Source organism: Phyllobates terribilis, unplaced genomic scaffold (genome assembly GCF_046119375.1).
Source record: "Phyllobates terribilis strain yellow unplaced genomic scaffold, ASM4611937v1 Scaffold_3__8_contigs__length_932513732, whole genome shotgun sequence".
Classification (NCBI taxonomy): Eukaryota; Metazoa; Chordata; class Amphibia; order Anura; family Dendrobatidae; genus Phyllobates; species Phyllobates terribilis.
Window position 1 is genome coordinate 61350829 of NW_027362763.1, and position 23121 is coordinate 61373949.

General features: G+C 46.1%; 2 protein-coding genes across 3 annotated transcripts in view; one reads left to right on the plus strand and one right to left on the minus strand.

The window, feature by feature from the left end:
- SLC25A27 (solute carrier family 25 member 27) overlaps nucleotides 1-22011 on the minus strand; it is a 29039-nt gene extending 7028 nt beyond the window's left edge. Inside the window, exons 1-7 of the mRNA XM_073673920.1 lie at nucleotides 21779-22011; nucleotides 18443-18631; nucleotides 18040-18124; nucleotides 15789-15911; nucleotides 11607-11719; nucleotides 9664-9748; nucleotides 7974-8066 (exon numbers count right to left, since the gene is read on the minus strand). Of these exons, the coding sequence (XP_073530021.1) occupies nucleotides 7974-8066; nucleotides 9664-9748; nucleotides 11607-11719; nucleotides 15789-15911; nucleotides 18040-18124; nucleotides 18443-18631; nucleotides 21779-21869 (779 nt within the window). The 5' untranslated portion in view covers nucleotides 21870-22011. The remainder of the gene's footprint in view (nucleotides 1-7973; nucleotides 8067-9663; nucleotides 9749-11606; nucleotides 11720-15788; nucleotides 15912-18039; nucleotides 18125-18442; nucleotides 18632-21778) is intronic.
- An 88-nt stretch (nucleotides 22012-22099) lies between these two features.
- Nucleotides 22100-23121, plus strand: part of CYP39A1 (cytochrome P450 family 39 subfamily A member 1) — a 141520-nt gene continuing 140498 nt past the window's right edge. For both annotated transcript variants that reach the window (XM_073673922.1, XM_073673921.1), the window contains exon 1: nucleotides 22100-22379. In XM_073673922.1, the coding sequence (XP_073530023.1) occupies nucleotides 22176-22379 (204 nt within the window). In that variant the 5' untranslated portion in view covers nucleotides 22100-22175. The remainder of the gene's footprint in view (nucleotides 22380-23121) is intronic.

The window sequence follows — 23121 nt, forward strand, 5'->3', positions numbered from 1 at the left end:
TCTTCAGCAGAAACCGGAGCAGGAGGCGTACCTGTAGACTTGGAAAAGGAGTTAAGTACCACGGGTTTGAGAAGAGATACATGGAAGGAGTTAGGAATCCGTAAGTTGGCCGGGAGTTTCAATTTATAGGCCACCGGGTTGATCTGTTTGATAACCTCCAGTGGGCCGATGAACAGAGGCCCTAACTTATAGGAAGGAATCTTGAGCCGGACATATTTGGATGAGAACCAGACTTTATCTCCGGGACGAAATTGTGGGGAATCCAGGCGTTTTTTGTCGGCGTGTCTCTTCATCCGCTCGGACGACTGAAGGAGTGCGGATCGGGTACTCTCCCAAATGGAGGAAAATTTGCTAACGAGAGATTCCGCAGCCGGGTTGTCCACAGAGGTGGAGACAGGAAAAGGGATCCGAGGATGCTGACCGAAGACTACAAAAAACGGGGATTTAGAAGAAGATTCGCTCTCGTGATTGTTGTAAGAGAACTCGGCCCATGGTAGGAGATCCACCCAGTCTGAATGGTGGGCATTAACGAAGTGCCGGAGGTAACTGGTCAAATTCTGATTGATCCGCTCCACTTGACCATTGGACTGTGGGTGGTAAGCGGAGGAGAAGTCCAGGGTGACGGCGAGCAGTTTACATGTGGATCTCCAGAAGCGTGAGGTGAACTGAACCCCACGATCCGACACGATGTGGAGAGGCAGACCATGGAGACGGAAGATGTGGCGGATAAAGTCTTTAGCTAGCTCGGGAGCAGACGGGAGGCCTGGCAGGGGAATAAAATGAGCCATTTTAGAAAAGCGGTCAGCGACCACCCAAATGACCGTACAACCGGCAGAGACGGGGAGATCTGTTATGAAGTCCATAGCTATATGTTGCCATGGGGCAGCAGGCACAGGCAGAGGAAGAAGGCGGCCGGTAGGCAGGTGTCTCGGAACTTTGTTACGGGCGCAGGACACACAGGCAGAAACGAAGTCAATTACATCCTTGTGCAGGGTAGGCCACCAGTAGTGCCGGGTAATAAGCTGGAGGGTCTTTTCCTGACCGGCGTGCCCAGCTAGCTTAGACGAGTGACCCCAGTGTAGAATCTTCTCCCGATCGGACACCGTTACGAACGTCTTACCGGGAGGGAGACGATTTAGGCCCACGGGGGCTACCTGCATTACTCTGGCGGGATCGATGATGTGTTTAGGCTCCTCCTCAAGATCAGACACCAGAAAGGATCGGGACAGGGCGTCAGCTTTGATGTTCTTGTCAGCCGGACGAAAATGAAGAATGAAATCAAAGCGGGCAAAAAACAAAGACCACCGGGCTTGGCGCGGGTTAAGTCTCTGGGCGCTCTGGAGATATGCCAAGTTCTTGTGGTCAGTGTAAATTATTACCGGGTGGAGAGCCCCCTCGAGCAGGTAACGCCACTCCTCCAGTGCCATCTTAATGGCCAACAATTCTCGGTCTCCTATAGAATAATTGCGCTCAGAAGAGGAGAAAAGTTTGGAGAAAAAGCCGCAGGTTACCTTTCTTCCGGAAGAAGATTTTTGGGTAAGTACCGCCCCAGCTCCGGAGGAGGAAGCGTCAACTTCTAGGAAGAATTGTTTGTTGCCGTCCGGACGATGCAGCACTGAGGCGGAGAGGAAGGCCTGTTTTAAGGAAAGAAATGCCTCCTCTGCTTCGGGCGGCCATTCTCTGGGGTTCGTACCTTTATGGGTGAGAGCACAGATAGGGGCGGTCCGGGAAGAGAAGTGCGGTATGAACAGGCGGTAATAGTTGGCGAAGCCCAGGAACCGCTGAATAGCCTTCAACCCCTCTGGTCGGGGCCACTTCTGGATGGCAGACAGTTTCTCAGGATCCATTTGTAGACCTGTCTGAGAGATTATGTAGCCCAGAAATGGAAGAGAGGTCTGCTCAAAGATGCACTTCTCATATTTAGCGTAGAGGTGGTTCTGCCTGAGCAGGACCTGACGAACGTCCCTCCGGTGAGTAGGAAGATCCGGAGAGAAGACCAAGATATCGTCCAGGTACACCACCACGCAGGAGTAGAGAAGATCACGGAAAATGTCATTGACCAACTCTTGAAAGACGGCAGGAGCGTTACAGAGACCGAAGGGCATCACAAGGTACTCATAGTGGCTGTCCCGGGTATTGAATGCCGTCTTCCACTCATCCCCCTGACGGATACGGACCAGGTTATACGCCCCACGGAGATCCAGTTTGGTGAAGATTCTAGCCCCCCTCAGACGGTCAAATAATTCAGGAATAAGCGGAAGGGGGTATTTATTCTTCACTGTAATCTGGTTTAGGCCTCTATAGTCTATACATGGACGGAGTGAGCCGTCCTTCTTTTTGACAAAGAAGAAGCCTGCTCCCGCCGGGGAGGTAGATTTCCGGATAAATCCCCGGGCCAGGTTCTCCTCAATATATTCAGACATGGACCGGGTTTCAGCAGCGGACAAAGGGTAGATTCGCCCACGGGGAGGAGTAGAGCCGGGCATCAGGTCGATTGGGCAGTCGTATGGTCTATGAGGAGGTAAAGTCTCTGCCTCTTTTTTATTGAAGACATCCGCATAAGACCAATAGGGAACCGGAAGACCGGGCAGATTGGCTGGGGTAGGAGAAGGACGGGCAGGACGAACGGGAACTAGACAAGTCTTATGGCAGTCCTGTCCCCAGCGAAGGACCTCTCCGGTCTGCCAATCAAGCACGGGTGCATGTTTCTGGAGCCAAGGCAGGCCAAGCAATAGTGCGTGAGAGAGTCCAGGCAGAACATGAAAGGAGATGCTCTCAGAATGCAGCATTCCCACCTGTAGAGTCAGAGATTCGGTGAGGAGTTGGATGGGATGTGGTAAGAGGCCCCATCCACGGCGGCGACAGATAAAGGTACGGCCAGAGGTTTGGTGGGAATGTGGTATTTTTCTACCAGGGATTGAGAGATGACATTTCCAGCAGCTCCAGAGTCAAGTTGAGCCAGTTCAAAATAGCGGTTCTCTCCGCAGAAGATAGAAACAGACAGCATCAGGGATGGAGAGGGTTTACTTTTGTCTAGGGCGACCTCTCCGAGCGATCCTAGACACAGGCGTTTCCCGACCTCTCAGGACAGGAACGGATCCGGTGCTCCTTACTGCCACAGTAGAAACAGCTCCCCTCGGCACGACGTAAGTCTTGACGGGTCTTGACCATCTTGGTCTGGTCGACCTGTATAGGCTCAGGTGAGTGTGCCTGGAGAGTGACGGGTCTCTGAGAGGTAGGGACTAGACGTGGAATCCTCCTCTCACGGGTGACCTCCCTAGCGCGCTCCTGGAACCGGATGTCAATCCGAGTGGCAAGTGTAATCAAGTCGTCGAGAGTGGTAGGAATGTCCCGACCAGCGAGTTCATCTTTAATACGGCCGGACAGACCCTCCCAGAAGACGGACACCAGGGCGTCGTTATCCCAGGCCAGCTCCGAAGCAAGGGTACGGAACCGTATGGCATATTGGCCCACGGTGAGACTCCCTTGACGGAGGCGTAGCAGAGATGAGGCGGATGAGGTCCTCCGTCCGGGTTCGTCGAAGACCTTCCGGAAAGCCGTGAGAAAGGCTGGCAGGTCGGACACCAGAGAGTCTCCTCTCTCCCATAGAGGATTTAGCCAAGCCAGTGCCTCTCCCGTGAGATGGGACATGATGAAGGCTACTTTGGCCCGGTCGGAATTAAACTGGTGGGACTGGTGTTCAAAGTGCAGGGTGCACTAGTTAATGAAGCCCCGAGCTTGAGCGGAGTCGCCTCCGAAGCGAGGAGGTGCAGAAAGCCGGATTCCAGAGCAGGATACTATGGTATTGGTGGTTGCTGGTGGGGCAGTCAAAGTGTCCAGGCGAGTATTGACTTTCCGCAGGTGACCCAGGATGGACTCCTGTTGGGACCTCTGTCGGGACAGTTCATGACAAAGGTCCGAGAGCGAGGGAGCTTGGGTGCCACCGGGTTCCATGGCCCGAGCAAACTGTAACGGGTCTGGGAGGTGGAACCTCTGAGCAACTTATACAAGGGGGCAGTCCTTGTAAGGAAGCGGGTGGCGACCAGGGAAGACAGGCAGGCGGTCACAGCAGGTGACCGGGACAGTCTCTGGGTAAACGGGCAGGAGGTCACAGCAAGTGACCGGGACAGTCTCTGGGTAAACGGGCAGGAGGTCACAGCAAGTGACCGGGACAGTCTCTGGGTAAACGGGCAGGAGGTCACAGCAAGTGACCGGGACAGTCTCTGGGTAAACAGGCAGGAGGTCACGGCAAGTGACCAGGGCAGTCTCTGGGTAAACGGGCAGATACGACCTGTGACGGCTGAGCCTCCAGGTAGGCTAGCAGGCAGATGGCAGATGAGTGCTCCCAGGTGAGCAGGCGAGAGTCTCAGGATAAGCAGGTGGTCACAGCATGTGACGGCGGAGCCTCCAGGTAGGCTAACAGGCAGGTAGCAGATGAGCGCTCCCAGGTGAGCGGGCAAGAGTCTCTGGACTGGCAGGTGGTCACAGCACGTGACGGCGGAGCCTCTAGGTAGGCTAACAGGCAGGTAGCAGATGAGCGCTCCCAGGTGAGCGGGCAAGAGTCTCTGGACTGGCAGGTGGTCACAGCACGTGACGGCGGAGCCTCTAGGTAGGCTAACAGGCAGGTAGCAGATGAGCGCTCCCAGGTGAGCGGGCAAAAGTCTCTGGACTGGCAGGTGGTCCCAGCACGTGACGGCGGAGCCTCCAGGTAGGCTATCAGGCAGGTAGCAGGTGAGCGCTCCCAGGTGAGCGGGCAAGAGTCTCTGGACTGGCAGGTGGTCACAGCACGTGACGGCGGAGCCTCCAGGTAGGCTATCAGGCAGGTAGCAGGTGAGCGCTCCCAGGTGAGCGGGCAAGCTGGTCCATAGACAGACTGACAGGTGTCGGAAGGCAGACCGTCGGACCTCAGGCTAGCAAGCAGGAAAGCGGATGACAGGCAGGAATCAGGCAGCAAACTGGCAGGAGACTGGGGGACTCCTTAGGGCGACGCACGCGGCCCCTTTAAGAGAGGGGGAGTGCGCGCGCGCCCTAAGCACAGTGACCGGGGGAGAGCGGGCGCTGCAAGCAGAGCGGGAGGAAGCCGTCGGGCACAGAGCAGAGAGGTGAGGGGAACAGCGTCCCTGCCTAGCAGGAGGCAGGGACGCCGACGCTACAATGTTACATTTGCACATAGGACCCCTTGTTCGAAAGGAGCTTCTGAACTCTCTCGTCCATTGAATTTGTCAGGTTTTGGATGGTTTCTGCTTCAATTGTTTTGCATGAGGACAGAATACCCTCCCAGAGCTATTGCTTAGATGTGAACTGCCTCCCGCCATCATAGACACTCCTTTTGATGATGCTCCAGAGGTTCTCAATGGGTTTGAGGTCAGGGGAGCATGGAGGTCACACCATAAGTTTGTCCCCTTTTATGCCCATATCAGCCAGAGATGCAGATGTGTTATGTGCAGCATGAGACGGGGCATTATCATGCATGAAAATGATCTCGATGGTCCAGATGGATGGAGTGGAGGATGGCTGGTTGATGGACACCCCATGCAAACATGGCTACGACGCTAACAAGGAGGAGGTGGAGTAATGTTTTGGGCTGGAATCATGGGGAGAGAGATTGTCGGCCCTTTTAGGATCCCTGAAGGGGTAAAGATGAACTCCATAATGTATGTTGAGTTTCTCAAACAGCACTTCCTGCCATGGTTCAAGAAGAAGAACCGTGCATTCCGCAGCAAGATCATTTCATGCATGATAATGCCCCGTCTCATGCTGCACATAACACATCTGCATCTCTGGCTGATATGGGCATAAAAGGGGACAAACTAATGGTGTGACCCCCATGCTCCCCTGACCTCAACCCCATTGAGAACCTCTGGAGCATCATCAAAAGGAGTGTCTATGATGGCGGGAGGCAGTTCACATCTAAGCAACAGCTCTGGGAGGGTATTTTGTCCTCATGCAAAACAATTGAAGCAGAAACCATCCAAAACCTGACAAATTCAATGGACGAGAGAGTTCAGAAGCTCCTTTTGAACAAGGGGTCCTATGTGCAAATGTAACATCACCTAGAATAAAGTTTTGAGTTGAAAACTGTTTGATTTCAGTTTGTAATAACCTGCTAATGCTTATAATTTCAAAAATGACCTTTTTTTTTTCTTTATTAAAATGAAAAGGTTGAAAACTCTGCTGTGCATAATAATTTGGAACATGCATTTTGAGTGCAGTTTGAGTTTTTTATTTTTTTAAAAATATACTGTTATCATAGGCAGTTTGTACAAAAAACTTTCAATTGTACTCTAATAGTTATTTGACTGGAAAATTACAATGACTGCAATTCATATAGGTAATTTGGGGAAATCTGAGAAAATATTATTTGCATAATAATTTGGAACACAGTGTATATATATATATATATATATATATATATATATATATATATATATATATATATATATATATATATATATATATATATATATATATATATATATATATATATATATATATATATATATATATATAGTTATGGTCTGCGATCAGCGCCAGGGGACATTGTTGAAAGTTGTATTCTGCCCCCGCTGTCTCCAACAAGTGTAAAATTAAGAATGTCAACATTGTCTCCTGCACACGCCGATCTCAGCGCCGGCGCTTGGGAGCAGTCAGAACTGTACCACTTGTTTCCAAGTGCCGGTATGTGTCACACTGATGTCATCTGTGTCTCATCAGTGTACACGTGTGTGGGACGTTTTGCAGCCCATACGGCATGCAAAAAATGGACATGTCAGCGTGTTTTGCCCACAGACACACGGTCCGTGGAAATACACTGACATGTGCACAGACCCAGTCATTTGAATGGGTCTACGTGTGTCAGTGTCTCCAGCGCGTGTGGAAACTGTCACCACACATACCGGACACACAGACGTGTGAAAGAGCCCTAAGACAGTTGTGATATCAAATTCTAACCTCTAGACCACTAATATCCCTCCTGGCCAAAGGTAAGTTAGAATTTCATACCCGATAATCCTGGTGATCTAGAGTGGGTTTAGAAGTTCGGATCCAATATCACTTTTGGTTTAGTTGGGGTTAGAAATTAAGAAAAAAAAAAATTCATCCACCCTAATCCAGCTGGAACATCATAGTTTAACCTCTAACCCACCATACACCACCAAGGATATTAGATCTTAACCTCTATCCAATTCTAAATTAGGAGGAATAAGAGGTCTTGCCCACTAGCCCACTCGTGATATTAAATATTAAAAGGGGTTGTCCGGTTAAAACAAATGATCACCTATTATGGATAGGGTGATATTTTTTTGATTGGTGGGGGATCGGACCGGTGGAAATGAGAAATGGTTATACCTGTTGAAAGAAGCGTCAGCGCACATACGCGACCTGCATTCCAGTCACTCCCTGACCCGTCGTGCCATGTTATAATGGGGATAAAAGTCCTCAGTTCTCCTGTACGGTGAGGATTTCAGTGGGGCACCCACCAATCCCCAAGTTATCACCCATCTTGTGGATAGGTGATAACTAGTTTCAACCGGACAACTTTAATTTTATACCACCGTAGATTACATAAAATATTAGATCTTAACCTCTAGCCCACCAGGAATATTAGATCTTAACCTCTAGCCCACCAGGAATATTAGGTTTTAACCTCTAGCCCACCAGGAATATTAGATCTTAACCTCTACCCCACCAGGAATATTAGGTCTTAACCTCTACCCCACCAGGAATATTAGGTCTTAACCTCTAGCCCACCAGGAATATTAGGTTTTAACCTCTAGCCCACCAGGAATATTAGGTCTTAACCTCTACCCCACCAGGAATATTAGGTCTTAACCTCTACCCCACCAGGAATATTAGGTTTTAACCTCTAATCAACTCTAGACCACCAGGGATGTTGGGTCTTAAAGGGATTTTCAATTTTCAACAAGGTGGCCTATAAACAGGATTTGGACATATTAGCAGGAAAAGGTACTCACCGGCCACACTTGTCCCTTGGCTGGTTCATTATCCTGGTCTTGATCACATCAGCGGGGGTCCCTAAAGTAGCAGCTACAAGTCCTGAACATATGCTTTTACGAAAGATGAACACGGATGTCAGACATTAGGACCATATAGTAGATAAACTTACAGAATAACAAATACCCACAACTAAATAGCTCTAAAATAATGTTTTTAATTGTATAAATAAAAACGTTAGGTCAATTAGCCAAAAAGTGCGATCAGAAGCAGAGATGAGCGGATAAATTCACAGGACTCTGAACCAGTAGCCACATCAGTGGTCCGTACTCGCTGGACGGAAGCCTTGCGGACCACCTCCTACCTGCAGTCATCAGGGGGCTCCTCATTTGATTAACAGGCACGGTATGATGTCATGTGTGCATTACGCTGCAACAACGTACAGGAGAAGGAGGTGAGCTGTGACATCACCTATTGTGAATGGTGGATCCTGTGTTCTCTACTGTATATAGAGATGTTATCAGTCATTGTACAGGAGGAGGAGGTGAGCTGTGACATCATCTATTGTGAATGGGGGATCCTGTGTCATCTGCTGTATATAGAGATGTTATCAGTCATTGTACAGGAAGAGGAGGTGAGCTGTGACATCACCTATTGCGAATGGTGGATCCTGTGTTCTCTACTGTATATAGAGATGTTATCAGTCATTGTACAGGAGGAGGAGGTGAGCTGTGACATCATCTATTGTGAATGGGGGATCCTGTGCTATCAGCTGTATATAGAAGTGTTATCAGTCATTGTACAGGAAGAGGAGGAGGTGAACTGTGACATCAGCTATTGTGAATGGGGGATCCTGTGTCATCTGCTGTATATAGAGATGTTATCAGTCATTGTACAGGAAGAGGAGGTGAGCGGTGACATCACCTATTGTGAATGGTGGATCCTGTGTTATTTATTACATACAGATGTGTAATCTTACATAGTGATCCTGTCTGCGACAATAATGAGACCGCTGAAAAGTCATTTGCACACAACAGGAAGTGTGTGTCCAGAACATCGCTTAGTGGCCAGTGTGAAAATTCCAAGGTAAGATTTTTTTTTCCAATATAGAAAGTGATATGAAACAAAAAAGTTGAGGAAAAAAAAAAAAAATTCTGAAAACATTTTCAACCATTTAAAAAAAAATAAATAAACACATGTAACCTATAAAACAGATGTGAATAATCATTTGGTTTCTTATCACATTTTGTCTGTAAATTACAATTAGAACATCCTTGTATGTCCAAAATGAGGAAAGGGCTAAAAAGTTTCTACACTTTGGAACTGACTGTTCTCTTGGTCAGCTCAATAAAAATGGGAGAAAAGGATCCGGAACCTAGAAAACATTTACAACACATAGGGGACAACCTCATGTTAACTGCTCAATTGCCCCATGCAAAATAACAAATTACCTCCTGGGCCGGTGCCCCTCCTGCAATCTCAGCAGGTATGTGACCCTTATGTGACCACTGCAGCCAATCAGTGGATGCTGATGGACGGCAACCTTCAATATTCCACAGGGACAACTGCTCTGCTGGATTACGAAAAGGCTGCAGACGATCAGCGGCTGCCGATTGGCCGCAGCGCTCGTGTTCCCAACCCATAATGTGACTTCACAGCGCCGATTATTTTTGGACCCCCCCCCCGCCGAACATAAAGCGAGGACATTACCTGGAAATACTGTGACAGAAGCTGTTGTCCTGCAGGTTTGTGTTCCGCAGTAGAAAGTGTTTCACAGAATCATAAGTGGTCAGATCTGAGGAAAGGAGAAAAGGTACAAAAAGGAATTCTGGGTTTCCTGTTAATAGGATGGGGCCATAGACACCTATGGAACACCTTCTAGGACGCAGACTTTTGAGAAAACAGTTCCCTTTGTTACCGAGACAAAGTGGCCAATGTGTGAAGGTAGCGATGAAGAGGAGAAAAGCCCGGGAATATACGCAGCTCTCTCCATTCAGGCCCATGAAGGTCAGAGAGAATGTGTCATCAGAAAATGTCCCACTGTTTAAATAAGATTTTATGTTAAAAACATTTTATTTGTTTTTCCAGTTTTCCATATCGGAATCTGAATTAAAAAAAATAAATAAAAAGAAGATCTAAAATCTTGCACTTTTCACACTGACCACTAGACTTTCCACTAGGATCATACAGACGCTTCAGCAGTCTCATTATCAGAAAAGACAGGATGATAATAAAAGGCAACAAAGACAATAGGTAGAGATAGTGCAAATCCAGGGGCCAGGACGGGAGCCATGCGAACCACCTATTGCCCAGGCTCCGCTTCTGATTAGCAGACCTGGTGTAACAGCATCGTTGCGTCGTGACACACGAGTGATGCTACGGCTGACCGGTAAATCAAAAGAAGGCGGATGCTGGCAGGTTGGAGGCAGTTCTCAGAGCTCTCGTCTGAAGAGATACAGAATACTGACCTGGCCACAGAACCAGTACCTGACAATTGATTTGCACCAGCTCTAGTAACCAGTAATGTCACAGCTCACCTACTCCTCCTGTACAATGAGTGATAACACCTCTATATACAGTACAGAATCCACCATTCACAATAGCTGATGTCACAGCTCACCTCCTCCTTCTGTACAATGACTGATAACACCTCTATATACAGTAGATAACACAGGATCCACCATTCACAATAGGTGATGTCGCAGCTCACCTCCTCCTCCTCCTGTACAATGACTGATAACACCTCTATATACAGGAGATAACACAGGATCCACCATTCACAATAGATGATATCACAGCTCTCCTCCTCCTGTACAATGACTGATAACACCTCTATATACAGTAGATAACACAGGATCCACCATTCACAATAGGTGATGTCACAGCTCACCTCCTCCTCCTGTACAATGACTGATAACACCTCTATATACAGTAGATAACACAGGATCCACCATTCACAATAGGTGATGTCACAGCTCTCCTCCTCCTCCTGTACAATGACTGATAACACCTCTATATACAGTAGATGACACAGGATCCACCATTCACAATAGGTGATGTCACAGCTCACCTCCTCCTCCCCCTCACTTTCATCCTTTCCCAGATTAGAGCATGTCTAGGTTACACTGTTATACAAAGGAGGCCTGAGTCCATCTGTGGCACATAATATCCATGTGCCGTACAGGATGCAGGGGTCCAGTATTGAGACTAGTTTGAAAATTGAAAGATTTTTCATTTTTTAATATAGTAACATAAAAAAAAAACATTTAACATAAAAACCCGATTTTAACAATAGGCCATATTCTCATAGCACATTCAATCTCCAGTAAAGATGGGAGTCAGTAGTTGGCTTACATTGCAGAATATGGGCTACAGGACCACTGGTCATCTTATAGGCTGGGGTCTCAGAAGTGGGACCTTTATGCATCATATTCATGTCTTTGGTGTAAAAAAAAAACAAAAACAAAAAAAAAAACAACAACCCTTTAATTGCCAATTAGGTATACAATGGGAATGAACTCAGTGCCAGCGACCATCAAACTCCTCTACGCCATGGCCATCAGCTGTCAGACCACCACCGATGGATAGATAATAATGGCTATAGGCTGTGTACCCTATTCAGGATGTGTCATACAGTATAATCATTCATTTACCTCCCATATTTACCAGTGCAGCTCTCTGGACATTTGGCACCCAACCTGCCCACAAGCCACGAATTCCTCCTTTGGACAAAATGGTCACAAACGCATGATAAACCCCCCGAACCCTAAAATGGATAAGAGAATGGTCAGAATAATCTAACAGTTCCAGTATACCTATAAATATACTATTTACTTATATTCTTGTACATAGGGGGCTGTATTATAGTAGTTATATTCTTGTACATAGGAGGCAGTATTATAGTAGTTATATTCTTGTACATAGGGGCAGTATTATAGTAGTTATATTCTTGTACATAGGGTGCAGTATTATAGTAGTTATATTCTTGTACATAGGGGCAGTATTATAGCAGTTATATTCTTGTACATAGGAGCAGTATTATAGCAGTTATATTCTTGTACAGAGGAGCAGTATTATAGTAGTTATATTCTTGTACATAGAGGCAGTATTATAGTAGTTATATTCTTGTACATAGAGGGCATTATTATAGTAGTTATATTCTTGTACATAGAGGGCATTATTATAGTAGTTATATTCTTGTACATAGAGGCAGTATTATAGCAGTTATATTCTTGTAAATAGGAGCAGTATTATAGTAGTTATATTCTTGTAAATAGGAGCAGTATTATAGTAGTTATATTCTTGTACATAGGGGCAGTATTATAGTAGTTATATTCTTATACTGTACATAGGGGCAGTATTATAGCACTTATATTCTTATACATAGGGGGCAGTATTATAGTAGCTATATTCTTGTACATAGGGGCAGTATTATAGTAGTTATATTCTTGTACATAGAGGCAGTATTATAGCAGTTATATTCTTGTAAATAGGAGCAGTATTATAGTAGTTATATTCTTGTACATAGGGGCAGTATTATAGTAGTTATATTCTTGTACAAAGGAGCAGTATTATAGTAGTTATATTCTTGTACATAGGAGCAGTATTATAGTAGTTATATTCTTGTACATAGGGGCAGTATTATAGTAGTTATATTCTTATACTGTACATAGGGGCAGTATTATAGTAGTTATATTCTTGTACATAGGGGGCAGTATTATAGTAGCTATATTCTTGTACATAGGGGGCAGTATTATAGTAGCTATATTCTTGTACATAGGGGGCAGTATTATAGTAGCTATATTCTTGTACATAGGGGGCAGTATTATAGTAGCTATATTCTTGTACATAGGGGGCAGTATTATAGTAGTTATATTCTTGTACATAGGGGCAGTATTATAGTAGTTATATTCTTGTACATAGGGGGCAGTATTATAGTAGTTATATTCTTGTACATAGGGGGCAGTATTATAGTAGTTATATTCTTGTACATAGGAGCAGTATTATAGTAGTTATATTCTTGTACATAGGGTGCAGTATTATAGTAGTTATATTCTTGTACATAGGAGCAGTATTATAGTAGTTATATTCTTGTACATAGGGGGCAGTATTATAGTAGTTATATTCTTGTATATAGGGGCAGTATTATAGTAGTTATATTCTTGTACATAGGAGCAGTATTATAGTAGTTATATTCTTGTACATAGGGTGCAGTATTATAGTAGTTATATTCTTGTACATAGGGGCAGTATTATAATAGTTATATTCTTGTATATAGGGGCAGTATTATAGTAGTTATATTCTTGTACATAGGGTGCAGTATTATAGTAGTTATATTCTTGTACATAGGGGCAGTATTATAATAGTTATATTCTTGTATATAGGGGCAGTATTATAGTAGTTATATTCTTGTATATAGGAGGCAGTATTATAGTAGTTATATTCTTGTACATAGGAGCAGTATTATAGTAGTTATATTCTTGTACATAGGGTGCAGTATTATAGTAGTTATATTCTTGTACATAGGGGCAGTATTATAATAGTTATATTCTTGTATATAGGGGCAGTATTATAGTAGTTATATTCTTGTATATAGGAGGCAGTATTATAGTAGTTATATTCTTGTACATAGGGGGCAGTATTATAGTAGTTATATTCTTGTACATAGGGGGCAGTATTATAGCATTTCACAGAGGGGCAGTTTTAGGATTACTTTCTAGTATATAAAGCAGTCCTCAAGGTCCACCAACCTATCATTTTCCAGGATTTCTTAGTATTGCACATGTGAAAGAACCTGTGGTAATTGCTGACGCCTTGATAATAATATTATCACCTATGCAATACTAAGGAAATCCTGGAAACAAGATCTGTCGGTGGACCTTGAGGACTGGAGTTGATGAACACGGATATAAGGAGCAGCGCTGTATATTCCTGTCCACTCAGCAATATTAGATTAATTGGCAATAATTACTTACTGTTAACAGGTGTAAGAGTGCATTGTTGTTCCAAGTGGAAAGAGAACATGAACCCTAAAGACATGCTGTCTGAAATATTACTATTTTGCAACAATCATAAATAAATATATATTATTTTTAATACAAAGTGAGTACAACTACGCACATAAACAAAATTGTTAGTACCTTCTGTTAAAGCAAGAAAAACCAACAATGTTCACGGAAACTGACAAAAGTAATTAGCAATTTAAATTTACTGAATTGTCACTAATGAGAATCAGACATTGCTTTAAAATTGTGGATCAACAGAATAATAAAAAAACAAAACTAATGAAACTTCTCAACTTAAGTTTATGAGGGCCAGAATATTACCTCCGGATTCAGGTCATTTAGAAGTTGAGGTCACAAGATGGCGGCGCAGGACCGGAGCGGCGCCAAGAACAGCTGAAGACGGCGGCTGGAGAGTACAATACTAGGGTCAGGGAACTTACATTAGTGCCACCACTCCAGCGCTGAAATAAGAAAAAACACTGGTGTTTTAAGGGTACCACCATTTTTGTCTAGGCCATGTTCATTAGTTATTTTTTTCTCTTTTTTATTTTTATTTTTTTCAGTTAAACCAATGTCTGATTTTCATTAGTTGATATTGAGTAAATTTACATTGAGGCTATGTGCCCACGATGCAGAAATGCTGCAGATTTTTTCCACATCTCCCTAGCAGGAAAAACACGTGCGGATTTTACATGCGTTTTTCCTGCCAGGTAGAAGTGTTTGCCAAGCGTTTTTGCAGCATTTCTGCATGCGGGTTATCAAGCGCTTTTCCAAGCGATTTTAGCATCACTTGGAAAAGTGCTTGACAACTTGGTCACACTATATAAATCCATGTAACCGGCATGGATTTATATAGTGTGACAAAGTTAATAGTTAAAAAGAATGGTAAAAAATAAAAAAACATTATACTCACCTTCTGATGGCCCGCGGTCTTTTCTCCGGTGCGTCCGGTCTCCCTGGTGGCTCGCGGTGGTGTAAAAAGACCTTTTATGACGTCATTTAGTCATGTGACAGGTCATGCAACAGCCAACGTCAGAGGTTGCGTGACCTGTCATGTGACTAAATGATGTAATGGAAGGTCCTTTTAGACCATCGCGAGCCGCCAGGGAGCCAGGACGCATCACTGAGGAGACCGGGGACCATCGGAAGGTGAGTATAACGTTTATTTTTTATTTTAAATTCTGGATGGTACCCGGGTCTGGATGAGAGTCTCCTCTTCTCCAGACCCGGGTACCATCCATACATTGAATCGGTTAATATCCTCATGTGCACATGTAGTCATGCGGATATTAAGCGATTCAATGCTAGTTAATGGCGGCAACTACGCTGCGTGTCCGCAAAATTAATGGACATGTTACATATTTTTCCGCAATGAGAATCCGCAGCAAAAAATTTCCGCAGCATGTGCACAGCACATGCGGATTATCATTGGGAACTATGGGGCACGTATTACCAAGCGTTTTTTAAGCGTTTTCGCTGCAGAAATTCCACGTCAAAAACGCTTGAAAAATGCATAGTGGGCACGCAGCCTGAAAATTACTTTTGTAAATTTCGAGTTATTTCAGTGACCATTGAGGGTTTTTCTTACTCTACTAGAAAGGTGTCAACAATTTTGTCCCAAGTTCTGTGCTATACAAGTGAGCAGGAGAGAGCCGCGGTACTATTTACGACAATGTATAGAGCGATGCCACTTCCGATGAGCTGCGGCACCGTAAACCGGCTGATCGTTGAGATGACCAGGAGTCGAACCCCAACCGATCGGATTCTGATGACCTATCCTGAGGACACATCAATAATAAGGTCCCAGGAACCTCACCTATCGGCACTCACCTGGGTGGTTTTCCTTCGAGCCCCCTCTTTCCTTCCATCTGCATCTGGACCTTTACCAGGTCTGTTGGACTAGCAAAAAACTGTCCGATTGCTCCAGCAGTCATCCCCCCGATCACAGCCTTCCTAAAAATGGAAACCATTCGAGGGTGTAGCATAAATATTGCTGAATCTTATGAACCAGAAACTTTAATATCGGACAGCCTAACTGCATGGCAGCCGGTCCGGTTACCAAAAACTTGAGCACCATGTACAGAGCCACTCAGCAGCCTCAACAACTTCTCCGTGATCTTTGTGTCTTCAGCACAGAATACCTACCCTTGTGTCAATCGGGTTTGGATATTTTTGGCGTCTGACTACTTTAACTCATCTCGCCAAGTAGAATAAAGATAGTGGCTTATGTGAACTAAAATTCAGATATCTTATCAGACATAAAACCAAAGTGTAAGCGGAGACTCGGCCAAATTACTTTATCCTACTCAGCACTAAATCAATGTGCAGAGAAGCTAAACCCGGTCACTGCCCCTAGAAGACCTCCGGGAGGCGAGCAGCGCGCCAGCCGTGACCATGACCGGCACACAAGTCTGACGGCACAGAACAGTAAGCCAGGTACAGAAGCAGTTGTTTCATCCTGGCACCAAGGGACCAGATAAGTGTTGGATTATCAGACTGTGCGGATTATTCAACAATCATGGAAAACTTGTAGTTTTAATTTCCATTTTTGTAGTTGTTTCTACTGGAGTGCTTCCCCCAGAAATCCTCCTCAGGGTAGGCAAAGTACTAGTAATCAATCAATGGAGGTCCAAGTGATGGGCACCCCACTGATCGTACGAACATGAACGGAGCAGCAAATGTGAGGCCACAACTCCTATAACTTCAATGGGCTTATGGATGACCATATAAGTCGCCTTTCCCCACTTCCCACATTTCCCCCAGTGTATGAGAACAGTTGCCCGTCGATTTCCCCCCCCAGGTGTATGACAGCCGCCTTCTTCCCCCCTTCTCCCCAGTGTATGACAGCCATTACCCGTCCCGGTGTATGATAGCCGTCGCTCCCCCCTCCCCCTCATGTGTATGACAGCTGTCTCCTTCCCCCACCTGGTGTATGTCAACCAGCATCATCGCCTCCCCCCCGATGTATGCCATCCTCACATCCGGCCCCATCGTCTTCCCACCCCCGCGGTGTATGACATCCGGCCCCATCGCCTCCCCACCCCTGCGGTGTGTGACATCCGGCCCCATCGCCTCCCCACCCCTGCGGTGTGTGACATCCGGCCCCATCGCCTCCCCACCCCCGCGGTGTGTGACATCCGGCCCCATCGTCTCCCCACCCAAGCGGTGTGTGACATCCGGCCCCATCGTCTCCCCACCCCCGCGGTGTGTGACATCCGGCGGCCCCATCGTCTCCCCCCCCCCCCCCATCGTCTCCCACCCCCCCCCCCCGGTGTATGACATCCGGCCCCATCGCCCCCCCCCCCCCGGTGTATGATACTCGGCCCCATCGTCCAGTCTCCCCCCCCGGTGTATGACATCCGGTCCCATCGTCTCCTTCCCCCGCGGTGTATGACATCCAGCCCCATCGTCTCCTTCCCCCGCAGTGTATGACATCCGGCCCCATCGTCTCCCCACCCCCGGTGTATGACATCCGGCACTATCGTCTCCCCACCCCCGCGGTGTATGACATCCGGCCTCATCGTCTCCCCACCCCCGCGGTGTATGACATCCGGCCTCATCGTCTCCCCACCCCCGCGGTGTATGACATCTGGCCCCATCGTCTCCCCACCCCCGCGGTGTATGACATCTGGCCCCATCGTCTCCCCACCCCCGCGGTGTATGACATCTGGCCCCATCGTCTGCTTCCCCCGCAGTGTATGACATCCGGCCCCATCGTCTCCTTCCCCCGTGGTGTATGACATCCGACCCCATCGTCACCTCCCCCCTCCCGGTGTATGACATCCGGTGTCAGGAGAATGTTACCGCCTGACTGCCTTGTGCCCGCTGTACAGTTTGGTGGAGGAGGGATGATACTATGGGATGTTTCCAGGGTCGGCCTCAGCTCTTAGTACCAGTGATGTGAAATCTTAATACTTAAAAGCTATAGGTGTAATGTGACGGGGGCACATACACTACATGGACATCATCATTATCAGGACCCATCCCATCACAAGTCTCTTTTACCCCAGTCTTCCCATGTCGTATACTAATGAGAGGAACATGAAAAGTAACAGAATAAGGTGAATATTTTCCCACCTACCACAGCGGAAAGGTCTCGCTCGCCCCTTTTCCAAGTGGAGAATCGCGAAGTTGCTCATAAACTACCATGCGGACTCCGGAGTACACTGCGGATAGGGAAGAGAGATCATTGTACTGTCAAATACCAGAGGGCAAAACAGAACAAAAAATGGGGTAAATACAAGGAATAAATATCCTCAGTATCTGCTGTGTGATGTGATAAAGCCATGGATAGGAGTAGGAAAGGAATATATGGAAGGAGCAGCCACATCAATGTGTAAAAGTGTCCCAGAGCTGCCACCACTAAAGAGTCAGGATGTGAGATGCTGGTTTGGTGGCCACTGTGCACAGGGGCATGTAACGCTTCTCCCCTTGTGGGTCCTCACTTTCTCGGACCTCCCCCAATCACTATATGAACGTTTTACCAATGTGACGATACACCGCTGGCGTCGCTCCCTGCCAAAGCTTCAGCACGCCTTCCTCCTGTACGATACCAATGGCCGTGCGCACCATGCCTCTGTAGGGCGCGGCAGCACCTCCTTCTCCGAAGCGTTTCAGTGCCGCCTCTCCTTGTATCTGCAGTCGCGTTTTGGTGAGATCCAGAGGGAATGTCACTGGTGACAGAGATAAAATATTGTAACGGGCAGCGACACATCATCTACAGGGCACTGTAGACATGTCTAGACCTGGAGATGCCAATAAAGAAGAGACAATTACAGAATTAGCGCCATCAATTCCAGATAACCACCAAATTGCCTAAAGGGCAAACCAGGCTCATCCTCCGCACCTCCTGCAGTCCGTGCATACAGGACAAACCAGGCTCATCCTCCGCACCTCCTGCAGTCCGTGCATACAGGACAAACCAGGCTCATCCTCCGCACCTCCTGCAGTCCGTGCATACAGGACAAACCAGGCTCATCCTCCGCACCTCCTGCAGTCCGTGCATACAGGACAAACCAGGCTCATCCTCCGAACCTCCTGCAGTCCGTGCATACAGGACAAACCAGGCTCATCCTCCGCACCTCCTGCAGTCCGTGCATACAGGACAAACCAGGCTCATCCTCCGCACCTCCTGCAGTCCGTGCATACAGGACAAACCAGGCTCATCCTCCGCACCTCCTGCTGTCCGTGCATACAGGACAAACCAGGCTCATCCTCCGCACCTCCTGCTGTCCGTGCATACAGGACAAACCAGGCTCATCCTCCGCACCTCCTGCAGTCCGTGCATACAGGACAAACCAGGCTCATCCTCCGCACCTCCTGCAGTCCGTGCATACAGGGCAAACCAGGCTCATCCTCCGCACCTCCTGCAGTCCGTGCATACAGGGCAAACCAGGCTCATCCTCCGCACCTCCTGCAGTCCGTGCATACAGGGCAAACCAGACTCATCCTCCGTACCTCCTGCAGTCCGTGCATACAGAACAAACCAGGCTCATCCTCCGCACCTCCTGCAGTCCGTGCATACAGGGCAAACCAGACTCATCCTCCGTACCTCCTGCAGTCCGTGCATACAGAACAAACCAGGCTCATCCTCCGCACCTCCTGCAGTCCGTGCATACAGAACAAACCAGGCTCATCCTCCGCACCTCCTGCAGTCCGTGCATACAGAACAAACCAGGCTCATCCTCCGCACCTCCTGCAGTCCGTGCATACAGGGCACTCTACTTCTTTCTGAAGTGGATAAAGACCCCTGCACACCCCACTGTCCCTACAGAGGTGGCCACTGATCAGAATTGTGCATGCGGTGGGATTCAGCTGATGCTCGGCACATGCGCTCAGGACAGATAATTCCACTGCGCTACAGAGGGCTGTGCATATACGCATGTGCCGAGCGTCAGCAGAATGGTGACCGCACAGGACAGACCAGGGTTCCCCAACTCCAGTCCTCAAGGCCCACCAATAGTGTTCAAGATTTCCTTAGTACTGCCCAGGTGATGCGATTATTGCCTGTGCAGGTGATGTAATTATCACCTGTGCAATACTAAGGAAATCCTGAAAACATGGCCTGTTGGTGGGTCTTGAGGACTGGAGTTGGGGAACCTTGGGATAGACCGTTGTTGCTTGTCATCACAGCTGTGGAGTCAGACTAGTAGCTAATGTAACCCCCTTTCCCACCCTGCACTCAATGTAAGTATATGGCATGTGCAGGCCGATCTCATGTACAAGATGTCACCATGCTGCTGCAATGGCTGGGATTACAGCAATCACGGATCGTTTCAGGACCTTTCATTGTTTTTGTTTTTTTATTTAGACTCCTCTAATTGCTGCTACTCCACAGATTTTTATTTTTTTTTGGTCTGTGCATCGCCATTCCAAAGTTATGGCCCTTGGGTAATGAAGATGCAAAGTTAAAAAAAAATTAAAAAAAATAGAAATTATTTATGAATAAGAATAATAGGATGCGCTGCAATGCCACTTGGTTAAAATGGTGAAATTAATCCTACCTGAGGAGGATGATGAGAGTTACCAGTCTCTGCAGTATGATGGAATAATAGACCAGGCTTATCTGTCCAACGTCCACCTAAATGGATTATTCCATCATACTGTAGAGACTGGGAACTCTCATCATCCTCCTCAGTTAGGATTAATTTCACCATTTTAACCAAGTGGCATTGCAGCGCATCCTAGTATTCTTATTTGTTTTCTTCCAAGATTGGCACTCGGGCACATAGTGCTATAGGAGTGCAGCTCTTTGTCATCACACATTTTCAGGCAGCAGCGCTATTGCATATTGTCCTTATATTAGAAATTATATACATTTCATTTTTTTTTGTAACTCGAATATAAATTTATATACAAATTACAAAGAGAATTAAAAATATATACACTTTTTATTTTTTGTAACTTGCATATAATTTTATTTATGTAAAAGTTTCGAAAATTCTAAAAAAAGAATAAAAACATTATTTTGATTACTTTGTGACTTGTATATAACTATTTATTGTATATTATGATTACTATTTTTTATTCTCTTTTATATATGAATTTATACAAGTTAGAAAGAAAAAAAAATAGTATATATGTATACTATTTAATTATTTTTAGTAACTTGTATATAAATTATGTATTTATAAACAAGTGACAAAAAAAATGAATATATTATATAAATATTTAGACTTTATTATTTTTGTAACTTGTATATAAATGTATATACAAGTTACTATAAAAAAATAGTATATGTATACTATTTTTCTTTCTTTGTAACTTGTATAAAATGTGTATACAAGTTAGAGAAAAAAAAAACAAAAAAAAAACAGTAAATATATTTACTTTCTTTTATTACTTTTTGCATAACATTTATATACAAGTTACAGAAAAAGTAATACAAGTAAATATATTTACTATTTTTTTCCCCTGTAACTTGTATATAAATGTTATACAAAGTACAGAAAAAGTAATAAAAAAATAATAATTATATATATATCTCTATATATCTTTACACATTAAGAGTCGTTGTCTCCTTTGCAGGCTATAAAACCATTAAGTGATTTTATGTGTAAATGCACCAAAGTATATAAAAAAAAAATAATAACAATAATATTAACCCTTTATAAATCTGTTATCACCGTAAGGGTTAAACCTGCCATAGAAGTGACTGGGAGTTGCTCTTACCCACGTGACATTACACAAGTACTATACTAATCAGCAGTGGCACCACAAATACCAGCATTCCCCTTGAAGAGTAACTATAGCTAGGGGACATGCTGGGAGTTGTAGTCCCATACGTGCTCTGCAAGGACAGGACACCGGTCTATAGATACCTAGCTCGGCCACACTGGCAGCACAGGCGGACAGGACAAACTTGCTGAGCTGGGGCCATGTGTCCGGCAGAGCCCGTTCCTCCGGTGCCATCCCGGGCACAGCTTATTGCTGCAGCGACCCCAAATCTCCCCCACCACATGGGGCAATGACGTCACGCCACCCGCAGCGTGTGCCGGGAAGTGTAGTTTGGATTCGCACTGTACAGACAAGAGTTGGAGCTGTCAATCAATAAACCACGCCCCAGCCCCGAGCCTCCAATTCTGATTGGCTGCCTTTCAAGGTAAGCAGACGTTGATTGGCTGCGTCGCTCTCTCCTGTCACACAGCGGTGGACACGCCTCCTGCCCAGCTCCCTGATGCAGGTACCAATGCCAGGCAGGTGGCAATAAGCTGCAGGATGCTGGAGGGGATCGGTGGGCTGCACACCCTGCTCGGGCTATTCCTGGCCCTTCTGGCCGGATTGTTGGCTAGAAGTTACCTCTCCCGAAACGGCCGGAGCCTTCCTGCACCTCCCTGTATCAGGGGCTGGATACCATGGCTGGGGGCTGCGCTAGAGATGGGCAAATGCCCCCTGGAATTTATAGAACAAGCAAGACAGAAGGTAAAGAGCATTTATACTACTAGTGCGATAGTCTACAACCCCTGTCTGCTGTGGAACTGCAACTCCCAGTACCTGATACTCTCTGGGCATGCTGGGGGTCGTAGTTTTCTTGTAACTCAGGTCACACACTGCATTTCTACCCAGTGCATTAGTCTACAACCCTTCCTGGTGAAGAACTACATCTCTCAGCATGCCCCCAGTAACTGATGCTCTCTGGGCATGCTGGGGGTTGTAGTTTTCCTGTGACTCAGGTCGCACAAAGTATTACTGTTCAGTGCAATAATCCACACCCCCTGACTGGTGAAGAACTAGAACTCTCAGCATGCCCCCCAGTAACCTGATGCTGTCTTGACATGCTGGGGGTTGTAGTTTTCATGTGGCTGAGGTCACACAAAGAATTACTGTTCAGTGCAATCATTTGTATCCCCTGCCTGGTGTGGAACTACAACTCTCAGCATGCCCCCAGTAACTGATGCTGTCTTGGCATGCTGGGGGTTGTAATTTTCGTGTGACTCAGGTCACGCAAAGAATTACTGTTCAGTGCAATAATTCACATCCCCTGACTGGTGAAGAACTAGAACTCTCAGCATGCCCCCCAGTAACCTGATGCTGTTTGGGCATGCTGGGGGTTGTAGTTTTAAAGCAGTTGCATGACTTAGACATGATGATACATCAGTGATGATACTCAGTTGGGTCAGCTTTATAACCAGGTTAAGCTCCACCCACTTGTCTTTTTTTTTTT